Consider the following 13188-nt stretch of genomic DNA (forward strand, 5'->3'; position numbering starts at 1 on the left):
TCGGACACGACTGAGCGACTTCACTTTCACTTTTCACTTTCATGCATTGGAGAAGGAAATGGCAACCCATTCCAGTGTTCTTGCCTGGAGAATCCCAGGGACAGCAGAGCCTGATGGGCTGCCGTCTATGGGGTCGCACAGAGTCGGACACGACTGAAGCGACTTAGCAGCAGCAGCAGCAGCAGTGTGTTAACTGCATTGGCTACAGCATAAGGTCTTAAAATGCAGCTGGATAGACAAGACTAACTGTGAGAAACATGAGCCAATGATAGCAAGATGGTGTGCAATTAACTGCGCAGCCAAGCTATGAGTTACAGGCATCATGTGGAGATTGGAGACATGAATGTGGGCTGTGAAGATAGGGAAGGACAGGCCCGAGCAGCAGGCAGCCAGGAGATAAGCAGAGATCTAGAAAGCGGACTCCAGAAAAATGGTAAGGAAAGGCAGACATTAGCACACACCAGGTCTCCGTAATCTACTCATCCTTTACAGCCGCCACACTAATTTAGACCTCCCTATTCTATTAGGGCGGAGAAGGCAATGGCATCCCACTCCAGTACTCTTGCCTGGAAAATCCCATGGACGGAGGAGCCCGGTGGGCTGCCATCTCTGGGGTCGCACAGAGTCGGACACGACTGAAGCGACTTAACAGCAGCAGCAGCAGCAGCATTCTATTAGGGAGTATTCTATTCTTTCCAACTGTAATATTCATCACTCTTCACACGAGAGCATATATCACACGTGTCTTTTCTCGGTCATAATCCCAGTGCCCATCAGAGCTTGGCCCATGGACAGTGCTCAGAAAAATCTCTGTGGAACTGCATCAAGAAGCAAGAGCAGGAATTCACTGAGGAGTAGGAATTCACTGAGGAGTTGGATCTGGATAGAAGAGATTGGGCTCACCGAGATGTAAGCTGGGAAACCAGGGAGAAGCCAGGTCATGGAGGGCTTTCTGTAGGAAAAAAGAGGGAGCTAACTGTGGCCTATTTAATGTGAACTCTTAACTCTACTGCATTTTTTCTTTCCTTTAAATTTTTCCTTCCTGAGTGAAGGCAGAGTACAGTAGGAGAAATCTACTACAGGACTACAAATGTACTACTTCAGGCCAACCTGATCTAATCTCCAACTGGAGAAAGAAATGGCAACGCACCACAGTATTCTTACCTGGAGAAGCCCATGGACAGAGGAGCCTGGCAGGCTACAATCCATGGGGGTCACGAGAGTCGGACACAACTTAGTGACTAAACCACCAGAATCTTGAACAATGAAATCCTAAAAGTTCTCAGAGCCACCTGATTTCATTGATAAGTTTATGGCAAACTCCTGGTGGCAAAACCTCTCCTGAACTGAGATGAGTCTACAGATAGCCTATTTTTCTTACTTAGTAGCCAATTTGTAAGTTAGCTGCGGAAATGTTGATGTGCTTGATTCTAGAATATTATTGCCAATTCCACTTAAAGATGTTGTATAACGTATAGTACACACACCACCTGGCCCTTCTAAAATGAAAAACTCTGGACTCAGAATCACATTTGAGCAGAGAGTTTTAAATAAGGAACTGCAGGCCTGCATTCCATGTTTATGTGGTCTTGCAAATCTAACGATGTTCCCAGAGATGCCCAACTCAACTCTGGGTGGCAAAGACAGAAGTGACAGGACTCATTCTTTTCTCTGTGTGGTTCAGTTGCTCTTCATTATTCTCAGAAGTTATACTCTATACAGTAGCTGCCCACACTGACTTAGGGAATATTGAGTCAATGTTCCTAATGGGAAACAGAGGTTTAGGTTCCTAGGAATCAACAGTCACATCATTTTGGTCAAATAATCAATATGAAACCTTATTTTCTCTGTGTTTTACTTCAAAGACACCTTATTTAATATATATTGTTTAATCATTAACATTGAACTCACTTTAACTCATGCCTGAATGAGACTTCTCTAACACGTGTATTTTCTCATATGGAACATCAGCCTTCTTGCGTTTGGGATAGTGCAGTGCAGCATGATGCTTGGGCGACATTTCCAACAGTGAAATTACCAAGCTAATGCACAAAACTGAGAAATGTGGCAAAGACACACTGCACAAAGGACACATATTTACCATATAAGAGCTGAACCAGGGAGGGGATGTGTGTATACATATAGCTGATGCACTTCATTGTACAGTAGAAACCAACACAACATTGTAAAGCAATTATACTCCAATTAAAAAAAGGAAAAAAACAAATTGCTGAACCAAGAGGGCAGAACATAGCCTTGTTCAACCTCAGCTGGGACATGTGCATGGGCAAATTACATTTTTCACCACTCTTACTGTGTCTGTGAATGACCAGCACCATACTGATTTTCGGGTTACAAATGCATTTTAGTACATAGGCAAATTCACAAATGTGGAATCTGAGAACAATGAGGATCTACTTATTTCCATCTCCTGTCACTCATGACTTGGCCCCTGCCTACTGGGGAAGGGAGCAAACAAAAGGATGTAAGTGGTACCTTTGAAATAGCAGTTGTCATGATGGCTGTGACAGACGCTTCGGTGCTGTTTGTCCCTGGCTCCTCAGAAAGCTTTACTTCTTCACGTGTGGTTTTGTACTGCATGTTGGAGGGGGGGAAAGGTCAAAGAAATAAACAAAAAAAGAATTTTTAAGCTCCTAAGGTTAAACCATAGGAATGTTACTTTGGCCAGATAAGTGTCAATGAAAGGTTCTACCTCTGAGGCCTCTATTGGCTTTGGTTTTGGAGGGTACTACCCCTGAGGCTTTGGAAGCAAAACTGGGATTGAGAAATCCAACCCCCTGACCACCACAGCCACCATTTAATGGTGTCAAAATGTTCTCTCACTTTTGTAGTAAGGGACAAATTAATGGAGCAACAATGTAGAAGAAAGCATAGGTTTTATCTTTAGGTGCTTTAATAGATTCTACAGGAATCCTGTCAGTCATTTTTGTTTCTATTTATTTATTCATTTATTATTTTTAACCTGGGGAAAAAACACCACATCACTTTAAATGTAGTCACCATGACTTTAAGAAACATCAAGAACTATATGGTTGTTCCAAAGTCAATAGTCCCTTTAGGGCTATTACTTGAGTGAGATTTCTGTTGAATTCCCTTCCTTCACCTGTTTGATTCTGCTGAGCTTCAGCAGAGACCTTTAAGAAAGAGCTAGTATATCATCACACTGGGCATAAATGTTACTCCTACAAGGCTCTGCCAACACCAAGAACCTTACAAGTGACCACTGTGGCTGAACCGCAAATGCACCCCCTAAATAGAGGTGGTTCTGTGCCTCTTGGAGGTAGGAAGGGAACAATTTAATTGCCATTTTTGTTGGTCTACATAGAGGTCTCTGTTTGTGTAATTTATGTAAATGAATTCAGCAGCTTGTGATAGACTCAGCTGTCTTAAAGTGTATAGATAAACAAGAGAAGAAGGCTTAAAGGAAATGGAGTGAAGAGACTGTGAAACTTCCCTAAAGGAAAAAAAGTGGCTTTGTTACATCGCTCTGTAGAGTGCCAGCAGTGGGCATGTAGTGATGAAAGAAAAGACCAGATACCAGGAACACTAACCGCCCACACGGGTCACATACTGATTTCCCAATGTGGGGGTGGAGGTTACCTTTCCCAACTGCATTATATCTGCAGATAGTCTGAGCTTCTTCACAAATGTAAAGTGGTTCTCTGAAACTAGGTACTAGAAGCCAGATTTGAAAACATTCATTATTTGACAGGTTCCTGACTTGCTCCAGTTGAAACCTTTTGGGGGAAAAATGAGCCTAAGGGAAAAGGGAGCAGTGTAAGCTACAACAGGCATGCTGCTATGGCTGGAAAGACTGGGGTTGACAGGTCACCTGAAATTCCTCCATTCACAGGTATTAATACATTGCCCATTTTTGATGGGCTAATTCCATTTCTTAGGTCATAGAAGAAAAAAAATCTTAATGGGTATGGAGGAAGAGTAGAACAGCTTGAGGGCAAAAATCATTATTCTTACCTGCTGAAAACAGGCTTGGACAAGGTTCTCAGGGAACATATTCCTGTTGGAGGCATGAAAAGCAGTATCACATTAAGACAAAAGTGGTTTTTGTTTGTTTGTTTTTGTCACACCTAAGTACATTGATGGAAATGAGTATGCTATAGAATTAGTACTCTGGTTTTGGTCTCACCTTTGCATAATGCTTCCTTGAATTAAGATTTCTTTTTCCCTATTGAGCTTCAATTAGGGGATAGAAAGCTCTCCTAACTAACCATCACACTTAACTGATTCATTGAGTAGCCAACACGGTTGCTGTCCTTGGTAAAACATGTACTGGCAGGTGGACACACACAGTTAAGAGACTTTTTTAATATTTTGCACATTTCTGTTTTCATCGATGAGAGTCGACTGTACTTGTTGCCAAATTCTTTGTGCCAGTTTCAAATATCATTGTAATTACTGAATCAAATATTATGTAAATCAATGCAATATGAGTGTGAAAAGGAAGGAGCAGTTTCTATAAAAACTAAGCTGGAATGCCTGGAAACTCATTCAAGGCAAGTGAGTAAAATTTCTGTTGTTGCGTTAGGTAAGGGAAGACAATTGAAATAAAACGAACAGCCGGAAGAACTCAGCTCTCAGCTTTCCTTGCAATTTCTAAGGGTTTTGTTGCTCTACTTCATGAAAACTGAGCCGGGAAATTGTAGACGATGCATTTATAAAGGCAGCCTAGGCAACAGAAATATGAAATTACAATCAACTGACACAAAGAAATGACCTTGGCCCAACATTAAAAAAATGGCAAATAAATGCATTTAAGTTTTAAGCATAAACAAAATACATAGTGCATATTTATGACTCTGCTTTACATGCTGTTTTTAAAAATTAACTGACCAATCTGTAGCCCTGTTTCAGATAAGAGGGTTTCTCCTGTACAATTGAAAAATATATTTCTTCAAATTGTTTCAGAACCAACCACTCAATAAAGCCCAGCATCTTAATGCAACAAGTATCTTTGGGCATTTCTGTCCATCCTAAACCCTGACAGAGACCCTGTTGCTTCCATTCCTTTGTGGAACCATGACCTGGCAAGCAGGACTGGCTATGTAACTTGCAGAGTCCAGGGCAAAATGAACACATACAATAATTTAAAAATTATAAAAAATTTCAAGATGGCATTAGCAGAGCATTAAACCAAGCATGGGGCCCTGTGCAACCACATAGGCTGTATGCCTGTGAAGCCACGCTGCTGGCCGGACACCCACCTGATCAGGTCTAACATGGCATCCACTGTGCTGACTTCAGGGGTGTTCCCTGTCCTGTCAATTTCATTCACTTGCTGGGTGACACCAGGCTTGATGCTCACCACCAGCACGATACCTGTAACCAAAGATAGCACCCACAGAGCATTAAGAATCTCCCAGGGCACCTGATACCTCTTATGCATCCATCTTAGAGTACCAAGCAATACTGGGATGGGGACCCTGAGAAGTCTACCCAAAACACCGAGCCTCAGCAGGAACCTCAGCAGAATTACTGCCTTAATTACTTCCCACCTAAATGAAGCAGAAGGAACTCTTCCTGTGTGTTTTTAAAAAATGAGGGGCTGCATTCCAAAACTGCTTCTGGAAACACTTGCTGATGAGAATGCGCTTTTCCTCTTTAGGTTATGAGATCAGCCTCGGCAGGGGTTGGGGTGAGAAGGACTTATTTTCCAACTCAGGGTACTCAGCATCTTTCTGTAACTTTTACCCACAGATGCTGGTATTTTTCTGAGGGTCACAGAGAATAAGCCTTATCTTCCTGTCATACCACAGCCATCAAGTATCTGAAAAGCTGTGTGTAACCCACAGAAGGATTTGGGTTAGGGAGTGTTGTTCTATGTGACTCTTAGGGGGTGCAATGAGAACAGGAGTTCTAAGGAGAGAGAGTTGATCTTGCTATAAAGAAAAACTGTCTAAACAGAGGGCATCTGGGACTTCCCTGGAGGTCCAGTGATTTAACACTTCATGATTCCACTGCAGGGGATGCAGGTTCAATCCCTGGCTGGGGAACTAAGGTCTTGCATGTTGTGTGGTCAAAAAAGAAAAACAAACAGAATCTGAACGCACCATTTTGGAGCTAATGGGTTCCTCTTAAGGTGTCCAAGCAGAGGTGGGAGGTTTTAGGAAAGATCAGGTTGATGGACTGGAGGGGAGTGAAGAAAAGGCCCCATGCCCTTATCACTCTTCTCAAAGAGAAATGCCCCTCCAACGGGGTAGGACTTAAGGATGATGAATGCATTAGTTTTGCTGATGGGAGGAGTCATTGGGCAATATAGGGGCCATGAATGAGTGTGGTCTACTCTCCCCTCTCAGGGTTGCAGAAAAGATATCAGCCCAGCTTTGTTCTTTGTGTTGGCCTCCCTCAGGAGCCTAATGAAATGTGGTTTTGGTTTAAGCAGGGTTCAGGGCCTCCTAGGTCGCCTGGCCTAATACCATTAAAATCTTACCACATCCTCAGTTTGTCAAAGCAGAGCTGTAAGGGTCAAGCTGGCTTCAACATCTGAGTATACTCCCCCCTCTCTTACCACTTGGGGCATCCTTCTTAAAATGTCATGCTAGGTCACAAAGGACGGACCATACTTTTTTCACAAAAGTGTCAAAGGTATATGAGCAACCATAGTCCCTTATTAGAACATTCTCCCTCTTTCAAGTGAAATTTATACTTGGCAAGACTTCTGTTAGCTCTGGGTACTATGTGAAATTTGAAATGTACTGAAATGCTATCTTTCTGGAAATACTTTATAATTATACTCAAACCCACTATTATAGACTAATTATCAAGTTTAAAGATTAGCACTTTGCTTCACTTTCTTCGACCCAATGATCTGGATAAGGTGCAGAACTGTCCCTCTCTTTCTGTTTATTTACTAGAGACATTAATAAGCAGTACCATGGCTGAAACTCAGCCAATATTTTATTTGTTCATATAAAAGGTTCTGTGCTGACTTCAAACCTAACAGCTTCATAGCAGTTTAACAATTGTACTTTCTGATCTTTAAAAAAGTGTGCGTTTTAAAAAACCAACTACTTTTAAATGGAAAGTCACAATTATACAGAAAAAAAGAAAGGATTCGGAAATAAATTTTACCTAAAATTACGGCAATGAGAGTGGTACAGAAATAATATACGACAGCACGCAGACCAATTTTTCCAGATACGTTGGAATCCAGTGTAGCAACACCTGAAAGGGCGAGAAGTCAAACTATATTACTTGACGAAAAATTTCCAGGACTGGTGGCAATTCAATCCTCAAGGTGTGACAAGAGTTGAGAGGTATGTCTTTATCTGCTAGGCCTATCTCACACATTTTGTTTGAATAAATGCATTGGGTAAAAGAACCATTTCAGTATTCCAAATGCAGAATTAAGAGACTGAAGGCTAGTAGGGGGCAAGATCCCCTCTGGCTAAATCCCCACCACCTCAGCTCTTAGTGAGTGCTGTGTCTGTGGCTCCTGAGAGGGCTGGTCATGAGACAAGTAAAAGGAGTCCCCCTTTGGCATCTGCTCTAAGAACTTTACCATTGTATCACTCGACATTCTTTTGGGATTCAGTATTAGGGAAAAGTTTACCTTAAAGAACTGAGAAGGTTCTTTCATCACATAATAAAAATCGTATAACTCATGATCATTTCCCTTTCTGCCTTTCCTGTCAGGAATCTCAGAGTCAACTAAAAAGATAACTTTTATGTGTGATTATCAAGTAATATATATGTTCATTACAATTATCTAAAGAAAGGAAAAAATATAAAGATGAAAACAAAAATCACTTCATGTCATCAGCTATTGTTAATACTCTGGTGAATATTATTCCCATATTTTTTTCTCAATTTCTTGTTAACAGGGCTGAGATAGTTTTATAGTTTATAATCCCCTCTCTGCTAAATACAATATCATAAGCATTTTTCTTATTGTTACAAATTCACCCTGCAGATAATTTTAAAGGCAACATAATCTTCTGTCATGTGGCTGTACCATAAGGTATTTAATATCTCCTTAGTGATGGATTTAGACGATATCAGGACCAAATTCAATAATAAAACACAGTCATTTCATTAGCCTTCCTGGCTAGCAGATTTCCTTCTTTTCATGATTTTCAAGTTGCTTTTATGTTTAAAACCATATTCTGTATGGCTTTGATTATGAGACTCCTTAAAATCCTTGTTTTAACAAGTTGGGATATAAATAAAAATTTCTGAGGGCACGATAATCTAAGAAGCTTATGACCACATTGTTTAGATCTAGTTTCAAAAGGTCTTTGGATGGGCAAAAGAACCACTTTTGCCTCGTTTCAAACGGTCAGAAAAATGACTGAATGTTACTTGACTTACAGTAGTTGTATGGAATGCCAAGGATAGATACAGAGGTGGAAAGCATACATCCCCACTTGCTAGAAACCTTGCCCTCCATCAAAGATGCTCATATAAATGTGGTCAAATGATGCATCTCTCTAACTGGACTGCTTCTATGCGATACACGAAGCCAGGTTGAGAAGCAACCAAATCATCTTTCAGCAAGTTGTCATTTGGAAGTTTCAGACTACCCTGTCTGATTTCCAAAATGAGAATCACATTTTGAATCAAATGATTACCACAGAAAATGATTTTCTGAGTCTTCAACACGCATGACTTGCTCCATAACTGTTACTCTGAAGTACAGGGTAGCAGGAAAAATGAAGAGGTTGCCATAAGGCAACCCCAAGGAAAAGGTAGTAAACAGGCAGGCTATCAGCAAACACAAGTAGATTTTATATTCACTCCTCACGCTATAAAAGGCCTATCCATTTTTTTTTAAGTGACTAAGGGATTATGCTCCTCAAATATAATCATACATAGTTGACGTTTGGGAAAAATCTGTAAGGAAGCTATGATGATGATGATGACAACAGAAAAAGACCTCTCTCACTCTAAACACACCATTCTGTTGGCTGTTGATTGCTTCTCCTGAAGTTATATTTTGAGGGAAGAGGCTCTGGCCTCTAGCAGTCACCCCAGTATGTTGTTAAGGGCTTATTCATCAACCTCCGGAGCAAGACTGCACAATTACTGTATGGTGAGCATACTGCGACAGTCACATCCTAGAATAACCTGGATGGTAAGATTCTATTTCTTTGGGAAAAAGAATGTGGTGTGCTGAGCAGACTTTCTTTTCCTAATGTTCAGACAATTAAAAACAATAATTCTGTAAGAAACCATAATGACAAAAAAATAGCGAAATAAAATGACAACAAGAGATACTGAAAGCTACAACTCAGAACCAATGAACTAGTTCATATTTAGTTTCAGTCTCTTAAAAAAAGAGCAACCAATGATGCAAATATATAAGCTTGCTAAGTATATTATTTGATTATAAAATGTTCCTATTCTATTTTTGAGCTCTATACATTATTTTGATAAACAATTATAATGATTATTCATGACAATAATGGTAGTTTAAAAAAAGAAAGAAAATTACCAGTCTAGATATTTAAGTAACCTGTACAAGCACCTGCTCCATGGCCTAATGGAAGATGTATTTTCAGATATATTGTCCTTTGCTCGACATCCAATTTAAGCATCTCCCAGTCCCTAAGGTGCTGACAAGTGACAGATTCGCAGGGTGGCTGCCGAACTGTCCTTGGGTATGTGTCTCCTACCCTCTCAGGATTTTCTTCCAGCAGTGAAACAAATTAAATCTATATGGGTAATTGTTTCTAGCATATGTTAATATGTCTTAATTTGTCTTAATGATTTGGCCACAGGCTGGTGCCTCTGCTTTTATTCCAGGTCCCAGCTGGCAGTCTTTAACTGCCAATCTCATAATAATGAGATTCTTGGTGGAGATACGTTAAATACAGCCCCCAAAGTAGTCAGCTCCTGGCTGTTGCGAGTACAGCAACTCTCTTGTAGTTACTTTCAGGAAGAACTTTGTTCCCCATTTCTCAAATCTACTGAGGTCCTACAGATCTCCTGGATATATCAGAAATGCATTCAATAGTCATACTTCTCCACATCTCTAGAGTTACCCCTCTACCTTTCTAGCCACCACTGATTGAGGGCAAAGGTGGCACCTAAATCCAGACTCTCAACATCTTGAGGATGTTGAGGATGGGGTGGTGTGTGGCTGCCATAAAGGGAGGGAACATAGGCAGGGAAACAGTTCAATATTTGAAAACCTCTATAACAAGGACATTACTGAACTTAACATGCATATAAAATGTCTGGATGGATAGTCTAGCCACCCAGTTGCCAGTAATAACAATGATAATGATGATTATTAGAATGAAAATGACAGTAGACACTGTATTGAGCAGTGACTGAGGGTTGTGTCATCTCTTTTGATGTTCACTATAATCCCACCAGTTGGCATAGTTACTCCCATTGTACAAAGAAAACTGTGGCTCAGAAAGGCTAAGGAACACACCAGGGTCCTACAGCTGCTGAGCAGTGGAGCTGGTTTGACCCCCAAAGGCCAAATCTTAACCACTATGTATGTCACACTGGGTCTATCCATGTGCTACTAAATTGTAGACCAGTGCTGCCCAGTAGACCTTCCTGTGGTGATAGAAATGTTCTCTGTGCTGTTCATTGCAGTAGTCACCAGCTACAGATGGCTAGGGAGCTGTTGACATGTGGCTACTGTGACTAAGGAACTGCTTTTAAATTTTGTTTAATCTCAATTTAAATAGCCACATGTGGCTAATGGCTACCATACTGGACATCGACACAATCTCGAGGCCTCACCAGAGTGTCCAGCATTTCATGCGTGCTCAACAAGGTTAATTGAACAGACGCAAGCTTAACTCCATTACAATAAACCAGGTAAACGATGAGGATAAACCAAATAAGCCATCATCTCCTGGTGTGCTTTTCCTTCCCCATGCTGACCATAGTGCTCTGAAGACTGAGGCTTATTCTTTTCTGGATCCTCAGTGCATTAAGTAAGGTGCTTTGTGAATTTTGTACTAAATGTTTCCATGTGACAGAAAAAGCCACACTCCTTATGTGTGTGTGTGTGCTCAGTCATGTCTGACTCTGCAACCTCATGGACTGTAGGCTGCCAGGCTTCTCTGTCCATGGAGTTTTCCAGGCAAGAATACTGGAGTGGGTTGCCATTTCTCTCTCCAGGTGATCCTCCCAACCTAGGGATCGAACCCGCATCTCTTGCACCTCCTGCATTGGCAGGCGGATTCTTTACCACTGTGCCACCTGGGAAGCCCGCTGCACTTCTTATGGCTCCTTACAAAGTGAGCCCATTTCAAAGATCTCCTGTGTTAGAGATTTAGGAGTTTGGCAGGTAATCTCCCTAAAAACCACTCACACAGGGCAGTTTGGTATGGTTCCCAGAGTGGCAAACAAGAACGCTTTTTACTCATAACAGACCTCCATGTGAGAACACATTTAGCATTTTAATGTTTCTCTACTTTTTTTTTTCATTATTATGTGCTCCAACCGACTTGCCCCTCCCAGAGTGTTTTAGATATATTTTGCTCATTGCCACTCCGTGAAATTTTAATAGCACAAACTGTACATCTGTTCATATACTAAATGTATATATATATATATGCTTTTTACATTGGAGAAGGAAATGGCAACCCACTACAGTATTTTTGCCTGGAGAATCCCATGGACAGAGGAGCCTGGTGGGCTCCAGTCCACGGGGTTGCAGAGTCGGACACGACTGAAGTGACTTAGCACATAGCACATGCTCTTTACATGAGAAGAGTAAGCATGCCATCCACTCCCCAAAACTTGCTTCTGCTGCCTTCAGGCCACATGGCTCCAGTTGAGAGTGTGTGGTCTAGCTCAGCAGATGTTGTTCTCTGAACGGTAACTTAATCCAGACCTTGGACTCTGAAGACAGCTCCTCCATCAGTTCCTCAGTCACACTAGCCACATGTCAAATGCTCACTTGTGACATGCAGCTGGTGGCTACTGCAATGGACAACATACAGAGAGAACATTTCCACCATCACAGCACCTGGGCAGTGCTGGACTAGAATTTTGTAGCACACACATGAAGTTAGTATAACACAGTGGTTAAGAATATGACCCCCTTGACAAAGGAGAATGGGGAGCTATTTAATGGATACAGAGTTTCAACTGGCAAGATGAAAAGAGTTCTGGAGATGGGTGGTGGTGGTGACGGTTATGCAACAATGTGAATGTGCTTAATGGTAAATTTTATGTTATGCATATCTTACCACAATTAAAAATAATTTTAGAAGTTAAAAAACCTTTTAAAATGAGAAAGAAAAGAGTGAGCCTCAGTCTTCAGAGTGCTATGGTCAGCATGGGGAAGGAAAAGCACACCAGGAGATGATGGCTTATTTGGTTTATCCTCATCGTTTACCTGGCTTATTGTAATGGAGTTAAGCTTGAGTCTGTTCAGTCAACACTGTTGAGCACGCATGAAATGCTGGACACTCTGGTGAGGCCTCGAGATTGTGTCAATGTCCAGTATGGTAGCCATTAGCCACATATGGCTATTTAAATTGAAATTAAACAAAATTTAAAAGCAGTTCCTTAGTCACACTGTCCCCTTCATTTACTGTGGGGAGGTCAGATGGTGGGCCTACCTTAGTCTCAAACAAGTGAAACATCATTGTGCTTTATCCTGGGGTTTTACTCTAAAGACCCTCCTGGATTCCTTGCTTTCCGACCACACCTTATGCCTGGTGAGGTCTAGAGGACCACCCCTCCTTACAGCCCACTCTTAGAACTCAATTCTTCTGGGCGCTGACACCTGCCCTTAAGGAATTTACAAATGAGAAAGGACTGTGCACTAATACACCACAAAGCAGGTGTGATAGGATCTGCACAGAGATAAAAGGGTGTTTAAAGATGTTTATAACAACTGAACAGTAATTTTATGCCTGTTGAGTGTAATAACAAAAAACAGGGCTAGTGCTCTGTCTTTTGTTTTTTTTTTAATCTTTTTCTAGTAATTCATTTATATTATAGTTTACAAAAATTATTGATCCATGTGGATTGGAAATTTAAAAAACTGGATCTTTTCCACCCACTTTAAAACCTGGATGCTCTGTGAAGCACTGATGCAGAGAACAGGTACCATGGGCTTTCAGAGGAGCCAGAGGTGTCACCAAGCTGAGGTGACCAGGAGCAACTTGCAACAGTGAGCATCTGAACTGAGCAGAAAAAGATGAGCAGGATTCTGACAAGGATTCTTTC

At 41.2% G+C, this 13188-nt stretch overlaps 1 protein-coding gene and 1 long non-coding RNA gene across 2 annotated transcripts in view; one reads left to right on the forward strand and one right to left on the reverse strand.

The window, feature by feature from the left end:
- Window positions 1-13188, reverse strand: part of SLC1A1 (solute carrier family 1 member 1) — an 83064-nt gene that overhangs the window by 13264 nt on the left and 56612 nt on the right. The window contains exons 3-6 of the mRNA XM_081502267.1: window positions 7111-7203; window positions 5244-5358; window positions 3997-4039; window positions 2497-2595 (exon numbers count right to left, since the gene is read on the reverse strand). Of these exons, the coding sequence (XP_081358393.1) occupies window positions 2497-2595; window positions 3997-4039; window positions 5244-5358; window positions 7111-7203 (350 nt within the window). The remainder of the gene's footprint in view (window positions 1-2496; window positions 2596-3996; window positions 4040-5243; window positions 5359-7110; window positions 7204-13188) is intronic.
- On the forward strand, window positions 768-4612 carry LOC145510621 (uncharacterized). Its single transcript, XR_014057148.1, has 2 exons — window positions 768-909; window positions 1053-4612. It is a non-coding gene; the product is annotated as an uncharacterized LOC145510621 (long non-coding RNA).

The sequence above is a fragment of the Giraffa tippelskirchi genome, chromosome 1 (assembly GCF_054371585.1).
Source record: "Giraffa tippelskirchi isolate mGirTip1 chromosome 1, T2T-mGirTip1v1.2.pri, whole genome shotgun sequence".
In the NCBI taxonomy this organism is placed as follows: domain Eukaryota; kingdom Metazoa; phylum Chordata; class Mammalia; order Artiodactyla; family Giraffidae; genus Giraffa; species Giraffa tippelskirchi.